At 40.2% G+C, this 21,093-nt stretch overlaps 1 protein-coding gene across 1 annotated transcript in view; it reads left to right on the top strand.

The window, feature by feature from the left end:
• The window catches only part of BCAT1 (branched chain amino acid transaminase 1), a 67,438-nt gene that overhangs the window by 13,044 nt on the left and 33,301 nt on the right, over positions 1 to 21,093 (top strand). The window contains exon 2 of the mRNA XM_013195980.3: positions 6,136 to 6,207. Within this exon, the coding sequence (XP_013051434.1) occupies positions 6,136 to 6,207 (72 nt within the window). The remainder of the gene's footprint in view (positions 1 to 6,135; positions 6,208 to 21,093) is intronic.

The raw sequence follows: 21,093 nt of genomic DNA, 5'->3' as shown, positions 1-21,093 counted from the left end.
TTGGAGAAATGTCTCAGAGAGGACTTTTTTTTTAATTGAAAACTGTTTTTCATATGACGTCTGACTGAGATGAATGTTCCATTTCATCTTCACTGGGGCCTGGTGACTGCTGCCGGATAGTATTGGTTTTCAGTTTCTCTGCGTAGCAGGAGATGGGGTCACCTCAGTATAAGGAACCATATACAACCATAGCTGAGTGTCTTTGGCTTCTTTGCATTCTTGTCCTTCATGAATAGCCACCTCCTGCCAACAAAACACTGACTGCAATTCCTTTGTAGGCAGCAGCAGAATGGAGTTGGGTGTCTGGTGTTCCCTGCTGCCACCAGTACTCTCACCAGGGCACTGGAGCTATTGGTAAAATTCTGACTTAGTGTGGAGTAATCAGAGCTGTCTGCAGGCTGACTTGGGCACACTGACAGCATTCACAGAGGTGTTCGCACAGAATTTGGTACTAAATGTCCCCAAATCATTTTATCAAGAAAGCTGAACTTGAATGACAAGTTCCTTTTTGTAATACTCAAATACTAGTAGCCCTGAGAACACTGCCTAAGAAAGAACTGAGTGTTGATGAAGATCAGCAGTGCATCAGTTCTGTGGGGGAGATGAAACCAAAAAGATGGTGAAGGAGTTTGTGAAGCTGCAAATCTTTAATTGTTTTGAAAAGCAGCCAGTATAACCTCCTAGCTGAAAGAGTGAACTCTATAGATATAATTTGCAATCTATTTCTTTACTCCTGCCTTCCACTGGGGAAAGCTTTCTGTTCCCCAGTGCTGAGAAGAGTTACGGAACAACACAGAAAAAATAAGTGAGCACTTAAAAATAAGTGAGGCTTCTGGTAATCTTCAGTTTCTATTTCATAACAGGACCAGCCTACAGCATAATGGGGTAGCTAAAGCCTAAGAAGAGCAGTTTGACAAAGGATCGGATAGAATCACTCTTTATAGAATAGATAATCCCAAGTGAGAATGAAAACATTGATGCTACCGCTGTGTCTCAAAAGCTATCTAGTGTGAGATCACAGGAGAAAATAAGACGTGTAGTCTCAGAAGTCTTGGGAGTGTTTAGGCAGACTACAGGCCGATTTTTGTAGCAGAAGGTTCTTTCAGCTAAAGGATGAGCAATCTGTCTGCATTAAAAAGGTGGATTCTCTGATTTGAAGAAGCCATGAGCAACAAAAGGACACCATAAAAGATGAGCATAACTAGATGCATGACAAAATGGCAATAGTGAAGTTGATCGCAGGTCAGTATTTTTGCTACAAGGTCTCATGTCTGTAACAGAGTAACAGTCAGAATGTGTGCAAAGACAGCAGGGAAAGCCAAGAAGCATTGATTGGAGCATCCTGATGCTAAAAGGTGTTGAAAATTCTCATGTCTAAAGGAGTCTGAGGGCCAAATGCAGGAGGTAAATGTTCAGGTTTGGGGAAGCTCTAAGAGATGTGCAGGTGACAACTGTGAAGCATAGAATTTCCAAAAGTGCAGTTAAGTTACACACAGTGGTCCTTCACTTACTGGAAAGAGACTAATCCTTACAATAAAGCTTATATCTTACATATCTTAGATTTTATTGTTGTTATTTGATTGGAATTGGAATTATGTACTAATGTGAGGAGGTACTTTTATCCAACCAAGTTTATTGTGTTTAGTTTTGTAAACACCAAAGGATTTGCAAGAATTACTATACCATTGAGCTCCTCTATAAAAATAAATGATAAATTATTCATTACCAGGTCTTTATTTTAGTTGCATTTCTCAATGGTACAGGGACACTTAAAACACAATTTTAAACAAAAATTAATCTGGAGTGTAATATGTCACTCTCTTTTCTCATACAGGCTCTATGGTAATGAAAAAAAAACAGTGTGCAATTTCAAAATTATCCAGTATTTTTTAGGGAAAACTGTGAAATACTGTACTATTTAAAATTTACAAAGAACAGTTACATGTAACATAAAGAAAATGTTGCTAGCTCTATGCTACAACTTATGAAGTTATGCTTGTGTAAAGCATCTTGATATTTCGGGCTTACAAGGGTTTTACAGACCTGAGTCACTTTTGAGGAAACATTGACCCTGTGGCTCAAATTTATCTTTAGGATAACATCAGTGTTTTAATGGATGCAGTTTTTAAATCTACCATGCTATTAACAACAAAGGGCAAATTTATGCTTGGCACATCTCTCTTGGCAAAGTTGGCACTAAACCAGGGGGTAATTTTCCCTATTGTATTTAACACCATGTTTCAGATTTAAAAGCCATGGAACCATTAAAATATGACTCCATCAATTAGAAAGCAATTGTGGTATGTCTTTCTAGTGCTCAGGGTTTAACTCAGTATAATTTCAGTGTGGTTAACAAAGGCAGTTAGCTACTTGCTTTAAACATATTTTAAATCTCTAAAAAAGAATGACTACATGGAGAACAGGATTGGCCCCAATGGCACATGCCCAAAAATGAGCTGTTGACTTCACTGAGTTCAGTGGGAGCCTTGAACTGAATGACATGATCAAGCCCCTAAGGGACTGTTCCTGTAGGTGGTCCACGCTTGAAATTCACCTAAAAGTTTTGTATCTTTTTAGAGATGAAAGCAAAGATTAAACAACATCCAGCTTCTATCCTCTCTGCACTGATGTCAACACTTGCTTTAGGGCAACTTCATAAAGCAGAGATGAGAAGAAACTGAAGAATCATGACTGTCTGTTGTATTTGCTCTTACCAACAATTATTCTTAGGAAATCCAATTTTGCATACCGGACGTTAGAGAAAAGCCACCCATGGAGCTGGAGCTGCTGGAGAAATTAGTGCTTATACAGCTGGCAGCTACCATCCTGTCAGCTCTGCCTCCATTCTAATTCACTGCAGTGTGAAGTAAAATCAGTTGGCTTAATTAGTTTTGTCTTGGTAATAAGTTCTGTCTTAGTAATTTGATCTTCTTCTGTGATAAGGTCACCTGCTTAGTGGGTTAAGGGAAGGCCATGGATGTAATTTTTTTGGATTTTAAGGGCCTTTGATACTATCCCTCTCAGCATCCTTGTGAACAAGTTGTCCAGCTGTGAGATAAACAGGGTCATGCCATGCTGGGTGATGAACTGGCTTGATGGGAGAGCCAAAAGGGTTGTAGTCAACATTTCTAGCAACGACCTGGGTACAGGAGTTGAATGCATCCTCAGCAAGTTTGATGATGATGCTAAACTGGGAGATGCTGTTGGCTCTCTGGAGGGATGAGAGGCATAGCAGAGGGCTCTAAATAGATGGGAGCACTTGGCAGTCAGCAATGGCATGAAGTTCAACAAAGGGAAGTGCTGGAGTGATGGTGGGCACAGGCATAGCCTGGGAGAAGCGTGGCTGGGAGCAGCTCAGTAGAAAGGCCCTGGCGGTGCTGGTTGGCACCAGGCTCAGCATGAGCCAGCAGTTTGCCCTGGCAGCCAGGAGGGCAAACTCCATTTGGGGTACATTGAACACAGCACAGCCAGCCAGTCAAAAGAGGTGTTTCCCCTGCTATATTTAGCATTGGTGCGGCATCACATTGAATATCATGTGCGGTTCGGGGCTCCTCAGTATGAAAATGATGGTAAGGTCCTCAAAAGCATCCAAAAAAAGGGCAACAAAGGTGGTGAAAGGGCTGGAAGGCATGTCCTTTGAGGACACTGGGTTGTCCAGTCCGGATGGGAGAGGCCAAGAGGTGACCTCTCAGCTCCCTGCAGCTCCCTGAGGAGGGGAGGCACAGAGGGAGGTGCCGGTCTCTGCTCCCTGGGACCGAGGACAGGGCAGGGCACACAGGGATGGCCCAGAGCTGCACCAGGGGAGGGTCAGACGGGGCATTAGGAAAAATGTCTTTACCGTGAGGGTGGTCAAATGCTAGGACAGGCTTCCTACAGGGATGGTTGATTGCCCAAGCCCCTCAGTGTTCAAGAGGCATTTGGATAATGCACTCTATAACATACTTTAATATTTGGGTGGCTCTGAAGAGGTCAGGCAGTTGGACCTGATGATCTTTGCAGGTCCTTTCCCAACTGAACTATTCTAATCTAATTGACCTGCAGAAAAAGTATCTGTTATAAACTGATGGTATCATGGAGGTCTCCTGGGGTTTTACCACTGAATTTGGAGGTGTATGAAGAATTACAGGGAAAACAAGGATCTGTTTATACAGTGCTTAGTTCAGGCTGCCCCTCAGTTTAAGTAATATTTCAGTTCTGCTGTGGTCTGATACAAAATGCTGTTGACCAGACTCTACCAAAAAGATTTGTTTTTCTGGAGAATCTCCCCTTTGCCCCAAGGTTTATGGCAAATGAAACACTTTTTAAAAAATATTGTTTTAATAGAAATTATGTTTGTACATTACAAAGGGATTTGTGATTTTTTCAGCAGATCCTCGTTTAGTTGATAGGAAGGAGTCTGTAGTTGTGATTGCATGCCTTACTGTAGAGGGTTAGGAAAAAATAAAAGAGGAAGAGAAGGGCTAAAGCTGATACTTAGAAAAGGCAGGAGGGATGTTATTGCCTCCCTGGGCTGTTGGGACAGAAAGGGAGGAAGTGAGATCTTCTGTGGCTAGGAGTTTGTTTTTTCTTTTGCTGTTAGCAAGCCTGCTGTCCATTAACGGCTCAGTGATCATACTGTTTTCCCCCCACTTCCATTTGCCACGTTCCGAATATCTGCAGAAAGGAAAAAGATCATGTTATTTGCCTTGTGTGGGGGTCACACTTTGCAGCCCGTGCAGCTCCATGCCCACAGGACATGACGGCTGCTGCAGGCTTCAGCTGGCTCCACGGCACTGCCACCCACCCTTCACACAGCACTCCTCGGAGGATGAGGGCTGCCCCGGATAAGGTCTTGTAGTCAGTCCGTGAGGTGAACCTTTGCCCCAAAAGGTTTCCTGTGAACCTCTTTCCTTTAGGGGATTAAACCTCTGCTTTTTAGGGGATTAAACCTTTCCTGCCAGGGGTGGGACTTCCCACCCACCCTCGATGCAGCTCAGCTGAGGGGTGGGAGGGTGAGAGGCAGCCACCATGTGAGGAGCCGGGCTGGCTCCTCTCAAGGCCTTTCTTTGCAGGGCTGAAAGCCCGTTGTCTGTTGGCCTCAGCAACAACATCCCTTAGTGCCTCTGTCTTTCCCTCCCTGCTTCAGGCAGCCCCTGTGACCAGCCTGCTGTTCACCCCAGGCCCAGCCATTTTCTGCCACATCTCAGCAGCTAGTTCTCCCTTTTGCCATCCCCTCCATCTCACCAGTCATGCTGCCCTATAACCATTCTTCCCTTTCTTCTTCCCTTCATCCCTTTCACAGCCCATCCTACCAGGCATCAAAGATACTGCTCAGAAGCAAGAAACGCTGTCAGGCTGTATTTGTCTCCTTCCCTGCATGTGGTTGGGTGTAATATGCATTTTCCTGGCCACTGGCAAGGAAGGTCTAGCTAGTGCAGGAGAGTCCACAAAGGTGTTATCCTGATGCTGTGAGAACTGGGGATTGTGGCTTTGGATAGATTGCTCGCACCTGTCCCTGTTAGCCTTCTGATGCTGAACAGAAGGATATCTAAAACCATCACTCCTTTTCTTTTAGCTTTTTTTTTCTTTCTTTTAGTGTTGTCAGTGGCAGAACTCTGAAGTTTCACATAGTAGATAATTCAAAATACTTTGATTATATATTTTTATTGGTGGGCTTTCCTTATCACTGCCTTATTTTAGCAAAGGATTTACTAAAATCGTTTTCCTCTCTCTTCCATTCTGCTTAGTCAGGCTTCTCTGAGTAAAAGCAAAGGCAAATTTGCTGGGGTGGATGCTTTAGCAGAGAAATTGGGATCTGATGAAATTGTGGAAAAACACAATGTATTTATTCAGTTTGGAATGAAATACCCATGCTGTTGTCCATAGATTTATACCCTTCCGAGCAATAATCTAACATAAGAAGTTGTCACTCCTACTGAAGTCCTGAAATAGTAACACAAAATAACACAACTGAAGTGAAACTGAAAACCTAGAAGGTGGAAAATTATGCTAAGAAACTACAAAGAAAGGTCTTGCTGATATATTTACTGATGAAGTCTGAGTGATCATTCAGTTTAATCTGTCTCTAAAAGAATTAACTGAATGTGTATTAACCTTTCTGCAACAAGTATTGAATTTGATTTTTATTCCTTCTAGGGCTGTCAGAACGAGTGCATGGCTGGAGGATGTTCAGGGGAAGCAACAAAGCTTGCGACTGAATCTTTCAAGGTATGCTGTTTGCTAAAAGATGAGTGTCTGGAGCATTTCAGTAGGTGGTGTCAGACAGCATCCATAATGTGCTAGTGATTGTTTTGCAGGCATACTTAGCTACTGACAAGCTACTGTTTGAATTTCGTAGTTCTGTAAGTTGCATTTGCTAAAAATGTTTTCAGTATAGAAATTAAGAAAGTTACAAGATGAACTTTAATTTGTTACCATTGGATGTACTAGCTAAAAGGTTAGGAATCATTAAGAATAATTATTATAAGTGTTTTTTTTAAAATTGTCTGCTTCAAAAGCAATAGCAAGATTAATTTTTTTTCCACATTAAGGCTTTATTTCGTTTTTGTTTTTTTGATTTTTGTTTTTCTCCAGACAAAGTCTATGTAACACTCTATACTTTATTATTTGTTAAAACTTGGCATTGTGAATGGTGTTTAAAAGTAGTTTTTACCATCTGGTCTCAAAATGACAGAGCTAAGAATCTCAGAAGGACTCTAAAGCACACCACAGCTCTGGCATATTATCAGCACTCAATGAGCAAACAGTACTATGATAATAAGGAATGCTGAGCAGCTGCCAGGAACTGCCATGAAATTGAATCCCTCTTTTTTTTTTCTTTAATCTTGTGCTTAAAACTGAGCTCAGTTAAGATACCACTCTTCTCCTCTGCCTCCTTACTGAATGTAGTGCTAGTAACTAAGAGCTCATTTTAAACAGAATATGGACACAGATGCCAACTTCTAATTTTCTGCTGAAAACACAGAGACCATCAAAATGTGGTCCTTTGAGTTCTACCTTCTGTTCTCATTTCTTTTTATTTTCTGCCTCTCTCTTGTACTTCTCTTGTATTTATTCCTTATGTCACATATCTGTAATTCTTTCTTTCCTTTGCTTTCTCTATTTTGCAACCTTTAAAAAGCCTCGTCTATCTTTTGCAGATGTTTTTTAAAAAAAATTACCCAAAAACTGTTGACCTCACTTGTGCTTTTTCAGCAGTTCCTTTCCTGTTATTGCTGGCTATTGTCAGCAGTACAGGAGATGAAATTCTAATGATACACTTTGTAACCATCACGTTCTTCCTGAATTTCTCGGGTAGTGTCACGGTTGTGCGGTCTTCTGAATTATGCTTAAGTAGTTATTTCCCTTTTAGTTTCCAGGCTTTAACCATATATAGAAAATAAATGTTGCAGAAAATGTGTTGGCCTCCTTGATAAGATTTATTCTGATGCTGGTCCCTTTGAAAATAGCTAAAAATTCTTAAGAGCCCATGACTGCAGGATATGACAATGTAACAACATGTAATTGATATTTTTTTCCCCAAATCTCAACCCTCTCCAGTTCTTCTCTTCCTTATTTGTTTGCATTGTGTCCCTCTGGTAATTCTGCCCAAAATGATGTTTTAGGATGAATTTTCAGCCGGAAGATCTGTTTTTGATATATCCAGCCATGCATCCAGATTTGGAACTTCAAGATTTCACATGTATGGAATGCAGAGTTTTGTGGAAATACCTTTAAGATATAGACAAGATAGATTTCAGTAGATTCATTCAGTAGAGTGTGCTAGCATATTTAAAAACAAAAGTTGCTTTAAAGAAAAGAGTATCTTGTGTAACTGTACTTGTTGGCATAGTCCAGAAGGAGGACAGACAGAATGGCAGCAATCTCTGGTAGTGTTTGGGTCATGGGTGAAGTAGGCGTAAATTAAAGCAGACTTGAGACAGATTTAAATTACACTGTCAGTCAAGTGGGTCCCTTACCAAAGCTTCAAATATTGAGTGGCACAAAACTGGATTTAACCCAGTTTCCTTTCTATCTATACTTGCATATCAGCCAGCATGGCAAATCATTTTAGTGGAGAGTCTGTGTGAGGGGAAAGATATACTAGCAGGCGGGACAGATGGTCACAGAGGGAATAATGCTAGAAAAACAGCTGGCCTAAGCTGAAGTCTAATTTGTAAGTCCATTCCTGCCTTATGGCTTTGTTTCTGAAGATTAGCTGCTGTCACCGGGAAAGGGGTACAGTTCTTCAGAAAATGTTGTACCATGGGGCATGTGTGTGTATGTGGAAGTTATGATGGGAATATTGCAACTGATTACAATGTCATGTATGATTGCAGTCTCTTTAACTTCATTGTCAAATTATAAAGAAAAAGGCTTATAAACGAAGGAAAAATAGCCCTAGGCGATGACAAATAAAATAGCCTGGGTTCATTCTAGGGAACTTCACAGACAGTTCTTGGAAAAAGTTAGTCGCAACTTTAGAATCTACAGATAATGGTATTTCGGAGTTGGCCCATGGAGCTGACTGTGCTAAAGAAAGCTGCAATTTTGTGCCAGTGATTTTAGTAGTTCAGTATTGTGGGAATGAAAATATAGATAACAGGGTATGGTTTTGCTTTGCTTATATAAAACATTATTTGAAGTGGATGATGCCAGTATTTGAATCCAAGATTACCCCTCTGAAGACTATTTCATTTTAGAATGTACTGCTGTGCTTTTTAGGTGTGGGTAGGCTTTGAATTTACCTGCAATTTATCTAACTTCAAAAGATGGACTTGAAGTGTTCCCATATACTGAAAGGAAGGAAGGAATACAACATAGAGGATCTAGAGAGCTGTGAACCCCACTGCTAACTGTTCAGTTTTCAGTTCTCATGGAGTTCTCTCTAGTCAATAGATCAGAACTGGCAATTTGTTCATGTTAACTGCAACTGAAATACCACAATTTGACTCACTTTTCAAGTTAAAAATCTCATCCTGATTGCTCTGTGATTTATAAGGTACTTAATCTATTGCATTTAGAGTTATCACACAACCAGTGGAACAGATAAACATTATTTCCTTTGACATTTCTTATGCTACAGCTTCCTGTATTGTAGAAAAGGTCAAATATCCAGAACTAAATTTACCCAGCTCCTTCCGCTAGAGTGAAATCTTTATCTTCTCCTCAACTATTGTTTGTGCATATATATATATATATATATATATCTGTCACAGAATCACAGACTGGTTAAGGTTGGCAGGGACCTCTGGAGGCCGTGTGGTCCAACCCCTGCTCAAGCTGGGCCACCCAGAGCAGGTTGCCCAGGACCACGTCCAAGTGGATTCTGAAGATCTCCAAGGAGGGAGACTCCATAGCCTCTCTGGGCAACCTATGCCTATGCTCTGGCCCATGCACAGCACTAAAGTGCTGCCTGATGTTTAGATGGAACCTCCTGTGCTCCAATTTGTGACCATAGCCTCTTGTCCTGGCACTGGGCACCACTGAGAAGAGCCTGGTTCTGTCTTCTTTGTGCCCTCCCATCAGATATTTATATACATTGATAAAATCCTCCCTGAGCCTCCACTTCTCCAGGCTGAACAGTCTCAGCTCTCTCAGCATCTCCTCATAGGAGTGGTGCTCCAGTCCCTTGGTCATTTGTCTATCTATCTATATACATATATGCATATATGTACACATACGTATACGTATGTGAAAATATATATATAAAATGACTGTGGTTTGTGACTATAACCGAAAAAGTTATACTTGTAGTTTTTGTGCATTGTGAGCACTGGATTTCTAGGAGAGGCATACAAACCCACTAACTGAATGTTCAGTCATCCTTTCTACCACCAAATGTATTTCAGAATGTTGCTCCAAGAAGTGCATATATTTGGTTTTGCTATTATATATGTCTTTTTCCATTCAGTACTACCATGAAACAGCACACAGCTATGTCTAAGGCACTTTATGATTCGAGGTTAGGGAACCTCTTTAATGAATTCATTCTTCTCATTGTGCTGTCACAAGACAGTGAATGTTGTTTGGGTAATGTAATGGTGTGCTTCCATACTCATTCTAATTTGCTTTCTCTTAATGTGTTTATTAGCTCTGACTTTGAAATCATAATACTTGGTCTTAGGAAACTAAAGGCATTTATGATTGCCTTTTATTTCCCTCATGTTATCAATCGGTATGAAGAAAGATGATTTTAGTTTTTATGTAACTTTTTCATGGAATTTATTTTCTTTTTGAGAGACCAACACATGGAATACTTTAAGGAGGTATTATCTGTTATGTTTCTCTGTGCTTTTGATTATCTGAAGCCATGTAGAATTAGTTGGGCATCTTATTGGTGCAAAATATAGTTCTTTTATATTTAAATTTTTAAAGGTGTATTCACTGTGCCAAAATGGTGCAGACCTTCTAGGGAATTCTGGCTAGTGAGCTGTACTAAAGCAGAATAAAGTAGCCGTAGTTCATGAATGGATCTGGACTGATATGCTAATAAGAAGATTTATGGTAGTGGAATGGAGTTTCTGTGTCTGGACAGCTCCTTATGTTACTCAAAGCAACTCTTGGTGCTCCTGTGCTGTCTTCTACAGACAGAGCCAGCCGTCCCGGGCTCCAAGCCAGCAGGATGTGAGCCCGTGGCAGGCTGGAAGTTCAGCTGGTGCTGAGCGCCGTCTGATGTGCCCTGTTGAGATCTTGGACTTGCGAGGCGGAATGCAATGCTATGCTACTATGCTTACATGGCCTCCAGTTAGACACTAGCTGATATCTAACTGTGCAAGACAGTGGATAAGGGTATTTTCTGTAACAAGGTATGTTTTAGTATTTGTTTCTTGCATTGTTGTAATGGTTTAGAGCCCAAGTTGTGAACTATCTACCAATGTGCTAAGTATTGTAAGACTTAAAACATGAAGATTATTTCCTCGCTATTGGTATAGTCCACAAATAAATAAACTCTCTGACAGTTTTTCCAGAGGCCTAAATCTGTAGTCTATTTCACCTTTAAATAAAGTATGAGGAAACTGAAAATGCAATTCCAGAGCAGGCATTTGTGCTTCAAACTGGGAGACTGCCAATTCAAGTTTTACAGGTATTGATTTATTCTTACAGGTCTCTTCACCCAGATGTAGCTGTTCCTTGTAACAGGACCTTTAGCTGCGTGTTTTAAAACATGCAGCCTTTGCATCATATGTCTATGACCTTGGCTGGCTCTCTGCAAAACATTGCGCTCATTCTGTTTCCCTGCCTTGTTTTCACGTTCTTGACAAACAACATAATACCATTAAAGATGAAAATAAAGTCTGTATCTCAGCCTGGAAAATTATTAAAAGTATAAATAAAGCAGTATTGCAGGAGTAATATGTGCAGTTAAAATGTAGGCTAGATACTGCTACTTTAAGCAGCATTTCTTGTTACCTAGTATATGTTAGAAAGTGTTGGAAAAAACAAAACAAAACATTATTTTCTTGTGGAGGAAGGTATCCCTATTTTCAAAACAGTCTATCAATGGAAAACCTCACTAATGGTAGATTATATGTTTGCTTTAATGAAACTTCACTAGTTATCATGATTCACTATCATGATTATACTAATGTAACTCAAGCGTGCCTATAATTCCTACCAAATACAGTAGGATGTAGTATTCCTTATTCAGGGAATTTTGACATTTTGACATATTAGGCAGTTACACTTTATTTCAGAAAAATACTTTCTTTGTGAAAATGTTGCTGAGAGTTAAAAATAAGCAATTCTCCAAGGGCACTGTTTTTTAAAGAGAAGTGTTTCTCTGCCAAATTTTCTTACTTCCCCTCCAATGCAATGATTAAAAACATAAAACCAGATAATTCTGTATTTTTTATTAAACATCTTTTTAAATTTTGAACTAATTGACTCTCATACTGACATAATACTGGAACATGGTCAGAGTTTCACTTCTTGAAGAGGTTAGGAAGAACATAGCACTTTTATTTTATATGAGCAGAGGGTAGAGTTTCTGACATGACCAGAGCATGTGCATCAAGGGAACTCTGAAATGTTTTTTGGCATGAGGACATACGTGCACTTGTAGTTACCAGTTTATGTATAAGGCTAACTGCTTTATGTATAAAGCAGTTTTACATGGTTTATATATTTTCATACCCCTTCCTTTCCACCTTGTTCTCAATTTGTCATTTTCTACTGATATCAATAAACTATTTACCTGCCAAAGCATATGGGAACTTAGTAAGGTTTTTTATCATATTGCAGCTGTTGATTCTTCTATCCTTTTTTTTTTTTTTCTGAAAATGCCCTGCTTTTCCATTATAAATTCTACTTTTATATATAAATTCTATATAATTTTCTGTTATACCCCATTTTAAATGTAGATTGAGCAGATAAATCATAAAAAAAGTTCATGCTCTTTAAGTTGTATGGGCAAATATTGGCTGCAGAAACTTCCCAATATCTTGATGCAGTAATGGGCAGTCATTCTCCAAACTGAGTATAGAGGAATATTGGTTTTATGTAAACTGTCTTGAAGCAGTAAAATATGACCAAGTGGGGAGTTGGGAGTGGATACATATGTATGTAACGTCATCCAAATGGCGTAAGTTTGGTGTCTTTGAACCATAGGTCATCCAGCCCAGTGGGACTGTCATCAGCATTAGATCAGGTCAGCTGTGGCTTCATCTACTGAGTGCATCTACACATTTTTCATGTTTTCACTTTTTTTCCAAAACAAATTGGAGAGTAATAATATTATTAGACCACAGTTACTTCACATCACTTGATTATGATTCCTAGTAGAGGATATATATGCTGCGGAATTACTTCCAGTGATTTACAATCAAATACATATGATCACCTTCACCTGCCAAGAAGGAAACCAGCTACAGCACAGAGAAGATTGAGGGCCAAGTGGTTTTTATGGCATTGTGCACCAACACAGGCATTGCACAAAGTCTTGTAAGTATTACTAATAATAGCTGGGCAACACTGACTGCATTTCATATCTGCTGCTTTCATTCCAGTTATTTGGAAAGTATGCGTCTAGGTCAGAGTAATAATCAACACAGTGCATTTGCAGTTGTGTCCTGTTTTGATGAGGGCGAGGAAAAGCCCAGTGTGTGTTGCTGAATGTTTCAGTGGCTGCTGGTCACTAGGAGAAAATGGCTTTCTCTAAGTTACGTGCACAGGTGGAAGATCCACTAATGCAGCTCAGTTTTGCTGATGATGACTCTATTTGGCAGATCAGCATTTCTAAATCAAGTCTGTTAACACACAGTAGTAGCAGCAAGCAGAGTAGTGTCACTGCTTCAGGACTGGAGGAGCCAAGAAATGCTGCTGAGCACAAGTTCTTAGTGTTGTGGAAATAAGTCACCGTGATTCTGCTGTGGTACTCTAAGCGATATTTTCCCAGCAGTCTGCGAGTAGGTTTCTCATGTCATGGGGGCCCCACCTCTGCAGGGGTGCTTGACATCTGTGGCAGCTCTATACTGTTTTAGCTTGGTGACAAGTAGTAGTTCTGTTTCTTTTCAGATGAGTAATGTGCCTCTAATAGCTGCAGGCTAAAGCAAATAGGTTTTCTAAGCTGTAATAGAGAAACTGATTGTCCAATTATCTGAAGTTGTAGGATTTGCAAATAAAGCTAATTGTCTTCAACAAATAGTAGGAGCTTTTAGCCAAGATAAAAGAAAGATGTTAGAGAGCCAGGGAACAGTTTTGCTAAGTTAATTTATAGCGCAAAGAAAGTGATGCTTTATCTTCTTTTTAACTAGGTGGTGAAGATACAGTTGGTGTCTGTAAAAGCACAGAGGTTGTACAAAACATATGGATTTATCTTTTTCTGGACTTATTTTTCATAAAGTGAAGAGTTATTTTAAAAATGCAGGGCTTTAGCACCAGCAAGTAATTCCCAATAGAAACTATATGACTCCAAAACTTATAAAATCCATTTTGTCCATATCTGCCTCCAAGAGTTCTTAATTTTATCCCCCCCCCCCTCCCCCCCCCCCGACTCTGGCCCTTTCTGCTTGCTTCTGAAATCATCCCTATATCTTAATTCTCATGAACTAACAGCCTAGAGGGCTGAAAGAGTTTTATCCTAATCTCACGCATAGTACCTATTTCTAGGAAAGTACTGAATAGAATGAATTGGAACAATATGACAGTTTCTGTGGCAGATCAAGCCATGAAATTCATGACAATTTGTAAAGCTTATCTTCTGTCTACCAGTGTAAAAGATGGAATTAGGGAAAAAGTCAGGTGCAATTAACTGAAGGTTTGAAGTAAGTCCTTAAATCTCTGTAAGAGACTGTATCATGAAAGCATTTTTTATTCCCAAAAAGAGAAGTTTTTCATGTTGTTTTTTTTTTGGTTGGTTGGTTTGGTTTTGAAATTCCTTGGGAAATGATCCTTGTTGTTCCCTTCCAACTTGGGTTCTTCTGTGATTCTATGATAAATTCTGAATGCCTTCATTCTGTGAATCCACTCCCCTGCATGTCTGCAAGCTCATTAAAATCAGGGTAAGAAGATTTAATTGCAACTGCCCAGGACTTGGGCATGTGAGATTATGGTTCTATTCTTGGCTATCCCACATAACACATTTGCATGTTTCTGACTGGCCAGGCTACTTAGGTGAAGTATTTCAAACTTGTTTGTCTAAAATTTAGGTTTGCAATTCATTTCTTCCTTCATTAAGGCAGATAACCCTTAAAAAAAAATAATAAATATTTCACTTTAATTGTGTGAAATAGAAATGACAGTATTTCTGGAATCTGGAGACATCAGCATCTCTAATCTTTGTGCACCAAATTTATGTTTTCCTACAGCATTATTCAAACATCTAACACTGTGCCTTTGTACAAAAACGTGGTATTGGTAAAATGTCACAGATCTTGCTATTGCAGTTATGTGTCACAGGCCAGTGTGAGTACTCAGCTGGTGTTAGACTCAAACCTTCTTCTAGGCAAACTTTCTAAAAATGGAACATTGTGTTTATGTTACAATGCGGAAATACAGTGGCTGTAAGCACAGAGAAGCACTGCAATGTTAACCAAGTTGACGGAGTTTTGAGAAGGAGCAGTATATACTTACAGTGAATAACATGAGTAGTGTTACTAGTTAATGTGTTCTTTTAGTGAAGAAGGGCCCTAGGTATTTAAGGAAATGTTTGAATATGAGTCTGAGAGGGGTGCCTGTGCAAGGAATTGGGCTATTATAGACCTGCAGTCTGTGATCTCCCTTATTGTCCTATGTGGAATTGCTTATTTCTAAGCAAAAGCCCAGGTATAGCTACACTGCATACATGAAGTGCTAAAGAGGATTTTTATATAACTAACTTGGCCAGCCATATCAGTGAGCTGCAGCAATGTGTTTTTCAGTCCAGTGCAATGACTGCATTAAAGCTTGCTCATGCTTCCTCCCTATTGACATTTTCTGATTGCCCTAGTTAAGTGGAACAGCTGTTGGCAAAAAGTAGTGGTTAATATGACCAAAATTTAATGTATCAGTATCCAGTTTCTGCTTCTCTGTTTAACAGTCTTATCAATATCCTGATAGTTTATATTTTAGGTGCTAGTTATATTTCAAATGTTCTCTATAATTTGTTGATAAATGAGATACTAGATGACTGTGTTTTTAGTAGATCTGAAAATATCAGAAGAGAACCAGGCTAATGAGAAAGGGACCTAAAATATTACTACTATTACTAATAAAGGATTACTAGTCCATTTAAGTTTCCTGAAGCAGCAGAAATGGGTGAGGCTGTAAAGATTTGGGTAGTTTTGCCGCCCTTATGATCCAAACTTCTATAAAGCTGGAGGAAGGGGTCTTGATTAACTTTAATGACGTTTGGACCAGATCAAAGGGAATTGGTGCAGGGCAACATTTGAGCAAATGAAGAACAACTTAAAATTTAGTTGCTGCCATTTAAATCAATGATAGTATGCATTATCCATGTGCTCCAGTGCTTTGTAGGGCAGGGCTAGTTTCTTCAGTGCTTTCCCTACAAGCTACCCAGACTAGTTTTCCACCACCTTTATTTCCCTTCTGGTGTGTTTTGGAAGCTTGAGATAGCAGTTTGAGTTGGTCTGCTGCCATGTGTTCCCTCTTCACCCTCTAGGCAAGAAGTTTATGTCAATTCCAACCACATATATGTTGCCTTGTTAGGATTCAACATCAGTTTTTTATGTTACTAGCCTATTGTGCCAAATCAAATATTGCCGCATCAGACAGAGCGTTCATCAGGTGAGAGGAAAGGTTAAAGAAGTCAACAATGTCCTGTTCCCTCCTCCCTTTCTTCCCATTGCTTGGGGATGTAGTAGAAGCTCATTCTTTGGTTTGACAAATATTTGATAAATATCTGTTGTGAATAGATTAGATACATGCTTTGCAGAGAACAACATCTAGACAAAGCTAGACAAAGTCGTTCCAGACATATTTTCTGTTGCTTCTATGATTAATTCACAAATGATTCAGGGTCTTGACTGTCTTTTGCTTTGTCACTTGCTCTGTTTATTACCCAATGTACTGTCAACCTGATGCAATGTTTCCAGGCCCCAGTCCAATTACATGTGCTAACAAATATTCCCAGATGAAGTCTCAGGGAACCTTTATGTTGAAAAATTTCTGGATATTCTTCCTGAGGTTGCAGAATATATTTTATTTTGTTTCTTTCTCTCTCTCTCTCTCTTTTTTTTTTTTTAATAGAAGGAAGATTTGAATTTTCTTCCTGCTGTAATCTTATTATATCTTGACACACTTTCCATTTTCAAGCCTCAGGCTCCACTGTAAATTTAAAATAGTAGCGACAGTAAAGGGATTATAGGATAGGTTACATTACTTTTTATACTTACAAGTTAGTAATAGATTTCTAAGAATTTTTTAAACTTTTTTATTCTGTTTTATATTTTTGTTTATTATTTTCTTATTCTGATATAATTCTTATTGATCTTATTGTTTCTACTGTAGACTTTATTATTGTGATAACAGCAATGCTGGGCTTAGCCCTATACAGAAAGTGATGGTCTCTGCCCCAGAAAAAAAGCAAGCTTTTCCGATGAGGATGAGAAAAGAAACAAAAGCATGGAGTAGTGGTTTGTCCATGGTTAATAGGAAGTAAATCTCTCATTTTTTGTTCAAATAGACCATGCTGCTGTGGTGTCTGCTAGTGATTAGTGGATAGAGGTGAGAGGTAGTAAGTCAGACAAATGAGACAAATATAAGACATGCTGTAAGTTGTAACTGATTGCATCCACTAAAGCAGTGTTCAGTATTTCTGTTTCTAAGACAGGATTTAGGAATAGGCAGAGTAAATGATTGTTTATTTTGTCCTAGGAGAAGAAAAGGACCAGTTGCCTGAAGTCGACACAACACACAGCCTCTATAACTTTTCCCATTTCCTGGCTGCATAGCAAGGCACTGCTGCTGTCTTGTCTGATGCCACTGATGGAGGAGCTGGCATGCCATCCCTGATTTCTCAGGCTTGGCAATAGTTTGGCACAAGCCATCTCTGTTTGTGCAGTAGTAGCTGTTAAGCATGATTTATGATGTCAGCCTACAGAAAGCAGGACCATGTGGTGAAGGCTCTTCCTGGATCAGGTTGCAATTCCCTGTGGGCTGCTCATAGTACCTGTTCTACAGAAGCAATTATGTGCAGCACACGGTAGCCTGAACCCTGCCACAGGAGGCTGCTGGGCTGGAATATCTCAGAATGAGCTGAGAACATTGCTTAGGTAAGCAGAAATAAATAAAACGCGGGCAATCCTCTGCCACTTGCAGCCTAACATATGGGAAGAGAAGGAGCTTAATGCAGTACAGATCATTTGCTCATTGGCTGCAAGGCCAAAGAGAGTTTGTCCAGGAGAAGGGAGGGTTTCAGCTTCCAGAGGCTGGAGGAGCTTTTCACTCACCTGGTTAGTATCCCCAGCCTAGCTTCTCCACTGCTTCTCCTTAGCAGTGCAAGCCTCCTCTCCTCAGTCTGTCTCATAGAAGGAGCCCCATGTTGAAGTGGCCAGGCAGAAGGTGTTGAGGGGAGGAAGCAGCTGTTCCAGCAGAAAGAATGGATTCCTGAAGAAGAGAGGTGTGTCTTAGGGAGGGCCCAAAGGCAATGATGACGGTGCCACAGTCAGAAAGACGGGAGAATGACATCCTCATCCCTGGTGCCCTCCTCAAAACCATTCTGTTTCATTCCAGCCTCATTCTGTCCAACTCCCCCAGTTACACTTTTTTAACTTTTCCCTCTATAATAATTCCTCACGCTCTTTGTAATCTGTTTCCTCCTCAAAATCTCCTCCATAACTGCAACCTCAGTTCACTGTTCACAAGTGCAAGGGCAAAACAAGTTATTCAATTTTATCTATGCTTCCATGTCTGTTATTGCATCAGAAGGCCTGATCTTTCCTAGGATATGCTTAAAAACTCAGCGTAAGTAATAAAAAGTAATAATTGCAGTTGCTTTGTGATCTTGAATGAATCACCCTTACTAGAAGTCAGAGAGATTACTTATTTCGTAATAGATTACAGTCAGTTTCACTGAAAGTATGTTAATGTTTTGAGGAAGTCTGCTGCAACTTGCTGTTACAGCTAGGTAACTTGTAAGCTGTTGTACAACTGAGGCTGCCAGTTCAGTTTGTACTCAAGTAAATGATAGAAATGCTTTGCCCAGTACAGAGTTTAGAAAAGTTAGGGTTACACCTCTTACAGCTCCTCAACTCTACTATGGTCTAGTAGTTTCAGTGCAGTGAAAATTGCCGCAGCCAAGGGTCATTTGGGAAGGAACTGGCAAAATTGGATGGGAAGAATAGGACAAAATAAACACCATCTGCACCGACCCCAGGCAGCTCTCTGGGGTAAGAAAGGTAGAAGTGTAGCAATGGAAGTAAAAACTCTGGACTACTGTCCAGAAGCTACTGTCAGCTTCAAATCCACTTATGGCTATTCCACAGGCTGGATGGAATAAACATTAAAGTGACATCTTGGCTATGGGCACCGGGATGTCTTGCTGCGGCTTTGGTTAAAATTGACGCTGATCAGCATGTCATATTTAATTTGACTTAGCTCATAATTTACAAGATCTATTTTGATCAAATGATGAATTTTAGTTTCAGGAGGTCACAGTGCATCTTCACTGGGCTGGACAGAGCTTCAGTCTGGGTGAAGTCATGTTGGAATCAGCAGGCACTTCCCAGATAAGGGGCTATTCGAAAACATGCACCCGGTAGAGACAGTGGCTGTTTGCAGTGCAGCATCATTATATAAGCCTTTAAAAGCAGCAATATCCAGCTGGCTTCCCCACCACCCCTTTCTGCCTGCTGCAGGCACTCCTATTTCTTACAGGGTTGTCCAGAGCTGGGACCTAGGCACACAACTTGTAGGTACTATCCCGCTGCGACATGGAGAGTTTACAGGGCTGAAACTCAGTCCTTGTCATTCTACTGTAGGCAACAAGGGTGGAACAGCTGTGCTTAATAGATTGTGTGTATCATCTATTTCTTCATCTCCATTTTCCTTTTTGTCCCAGCATTTACCGGTTTTTCTTCCAGTTTAATGGCATTATTAGGTGGCAGTGTCAGAAAGTGCTTAAGAGCACACTGATAAACAAAGCAAGCAAACCACAAATGTAATTTAAAAATGCCCTGTATATTAGCAGTACAAACAGCAGGGTTCTGGGTGGATCTTAATGCCAAACTTTAATGCTGCTTACAGGGCTGGGGCAATGTTGACAAAGCAAAGAAAGAAATGGCGATTTATAAAGGTCATAGGTGATGCCATGGCAGTACCGTGATAATTTTTTTAACAATGTAAAAGTAACAGGCATTGATACTTAATCAGTACTCCTGTATTAGTCAACTGCCCTTGCTCTGCTCTCTTTGTGCAGGTTCTTTTGTGTGTCCATTTTCCCTCCTACTGGTGCTGCTTGAACAACAACAAAAAATGCTGGGGCAGGACTTTGGGGCAAGCTAAGTGAAAGGGGTCTGTTGGCCAGGTGAGGTGTTATGTAGGAGACTTACTGCTCAGGGACCTAAAAGAGGTTGAGGGTCCTGGAAATACTCTGTACCGCAGATGACACAGTGAGAAGGAGTACCCCAAGGTGGGCTCTCCAACCACCACCACCCTCAACTCCTTTATTTAAAATAAAAAATAATTTAAAAAAATGCATTGCAGCACTTGATGGTGTCTTGACATAAAAAGCATTAGGGTTTTGCTCAGTAAAAACAGAGAAAGAGAGAAATACAATAGAATGAATAAAGGCGGAAGATCCTTAAAAAAAAGAATTGTGAATAGTAATGGCCAAAAAATAAAATAAACTCTCAAGAGAGATTTAAATTTTAACAGAATTTGTCAGCATTATGAGGATCAGGAAAATTGCCTTCTTGCGTGTTTAGTGATTGCTGCCCTATTACTCTGCACTTAAGCTTATTTTTGAGCCCTTTCGAAGGATGTTCCTACTGGTGTTTGAAGGGCAAGTCAGGTGTCCTACCTGATGTTGGGTCAGGTGTTTGCAAAATGTCTGAAAGAAAGGTGAAGAATAGGTTTTCCTGTTGCTGAAAGAGGTGAGAAACAGCAGGTCGTCTCCTTGTCCACAGTGTGCGGCTCCAGGAAGCTCTGTGGTCTGGGAAGCACTTGCTTCCTTTCAGGACAAGCGTCATAGCTACCTCTCTAGGCTTTCTGCCGTCAAGTGACTCAACCTGAAATCTAGTCTGGTGGTTTCTGTTTGTGACTGCAGAAGGTCCCCAGTCCTTAGGGCTCAGAGCCAAGCATCCTGGACTATTGCTTTGAGCCATAGGCACTGCTGTGGGACTGCCTGTCACACAGCAGTACCTGTTTTATTGAGCTTGCAGGAGCAAGTTCTTGGTCCAGCTCTTGTCTCTAATGAGCCAGAACAGGAGTGACTCTGGCTCTGGGCCCCTCTTTGTACTAGCTGTCAGAACACAGCAGTATGTTTATATTTGAGTGACATAATTTTATTAAATTATTACTCATGTTTTAGAGACTCTTTCCAAGGATCTTTTGAACCTCATGTCTCCGAAGCTGGAGCAATATCTTTTATGGCAAGATGGCTTATTTGGTTAAATAAATCCAAACGCTCCCATGGGATTGCTTCTTTGCTTATGGCTGCAGCTCCCTCTACATGTG

This window comes from Anser cygnoides, chromosome 1, assembly GCF_040182565.1.
Source record: "Anser cygnoides isolate HZ-2024a breed goose chromosome 1, Taihu_goose_T2T_genome, whole genome shotgun sequence".
Classification (NCBI taxonomy): Eukaryota; Metazoa; Chordata; class Aves; order Anseriformes; family Anatidae; genus Anser; species Anser cygnoides.
The sequence above is the reverse complement of the archived record's forward strand: the minus strand, read 5'-3'. Positions and strand labels throughout refer to the sequence as shown.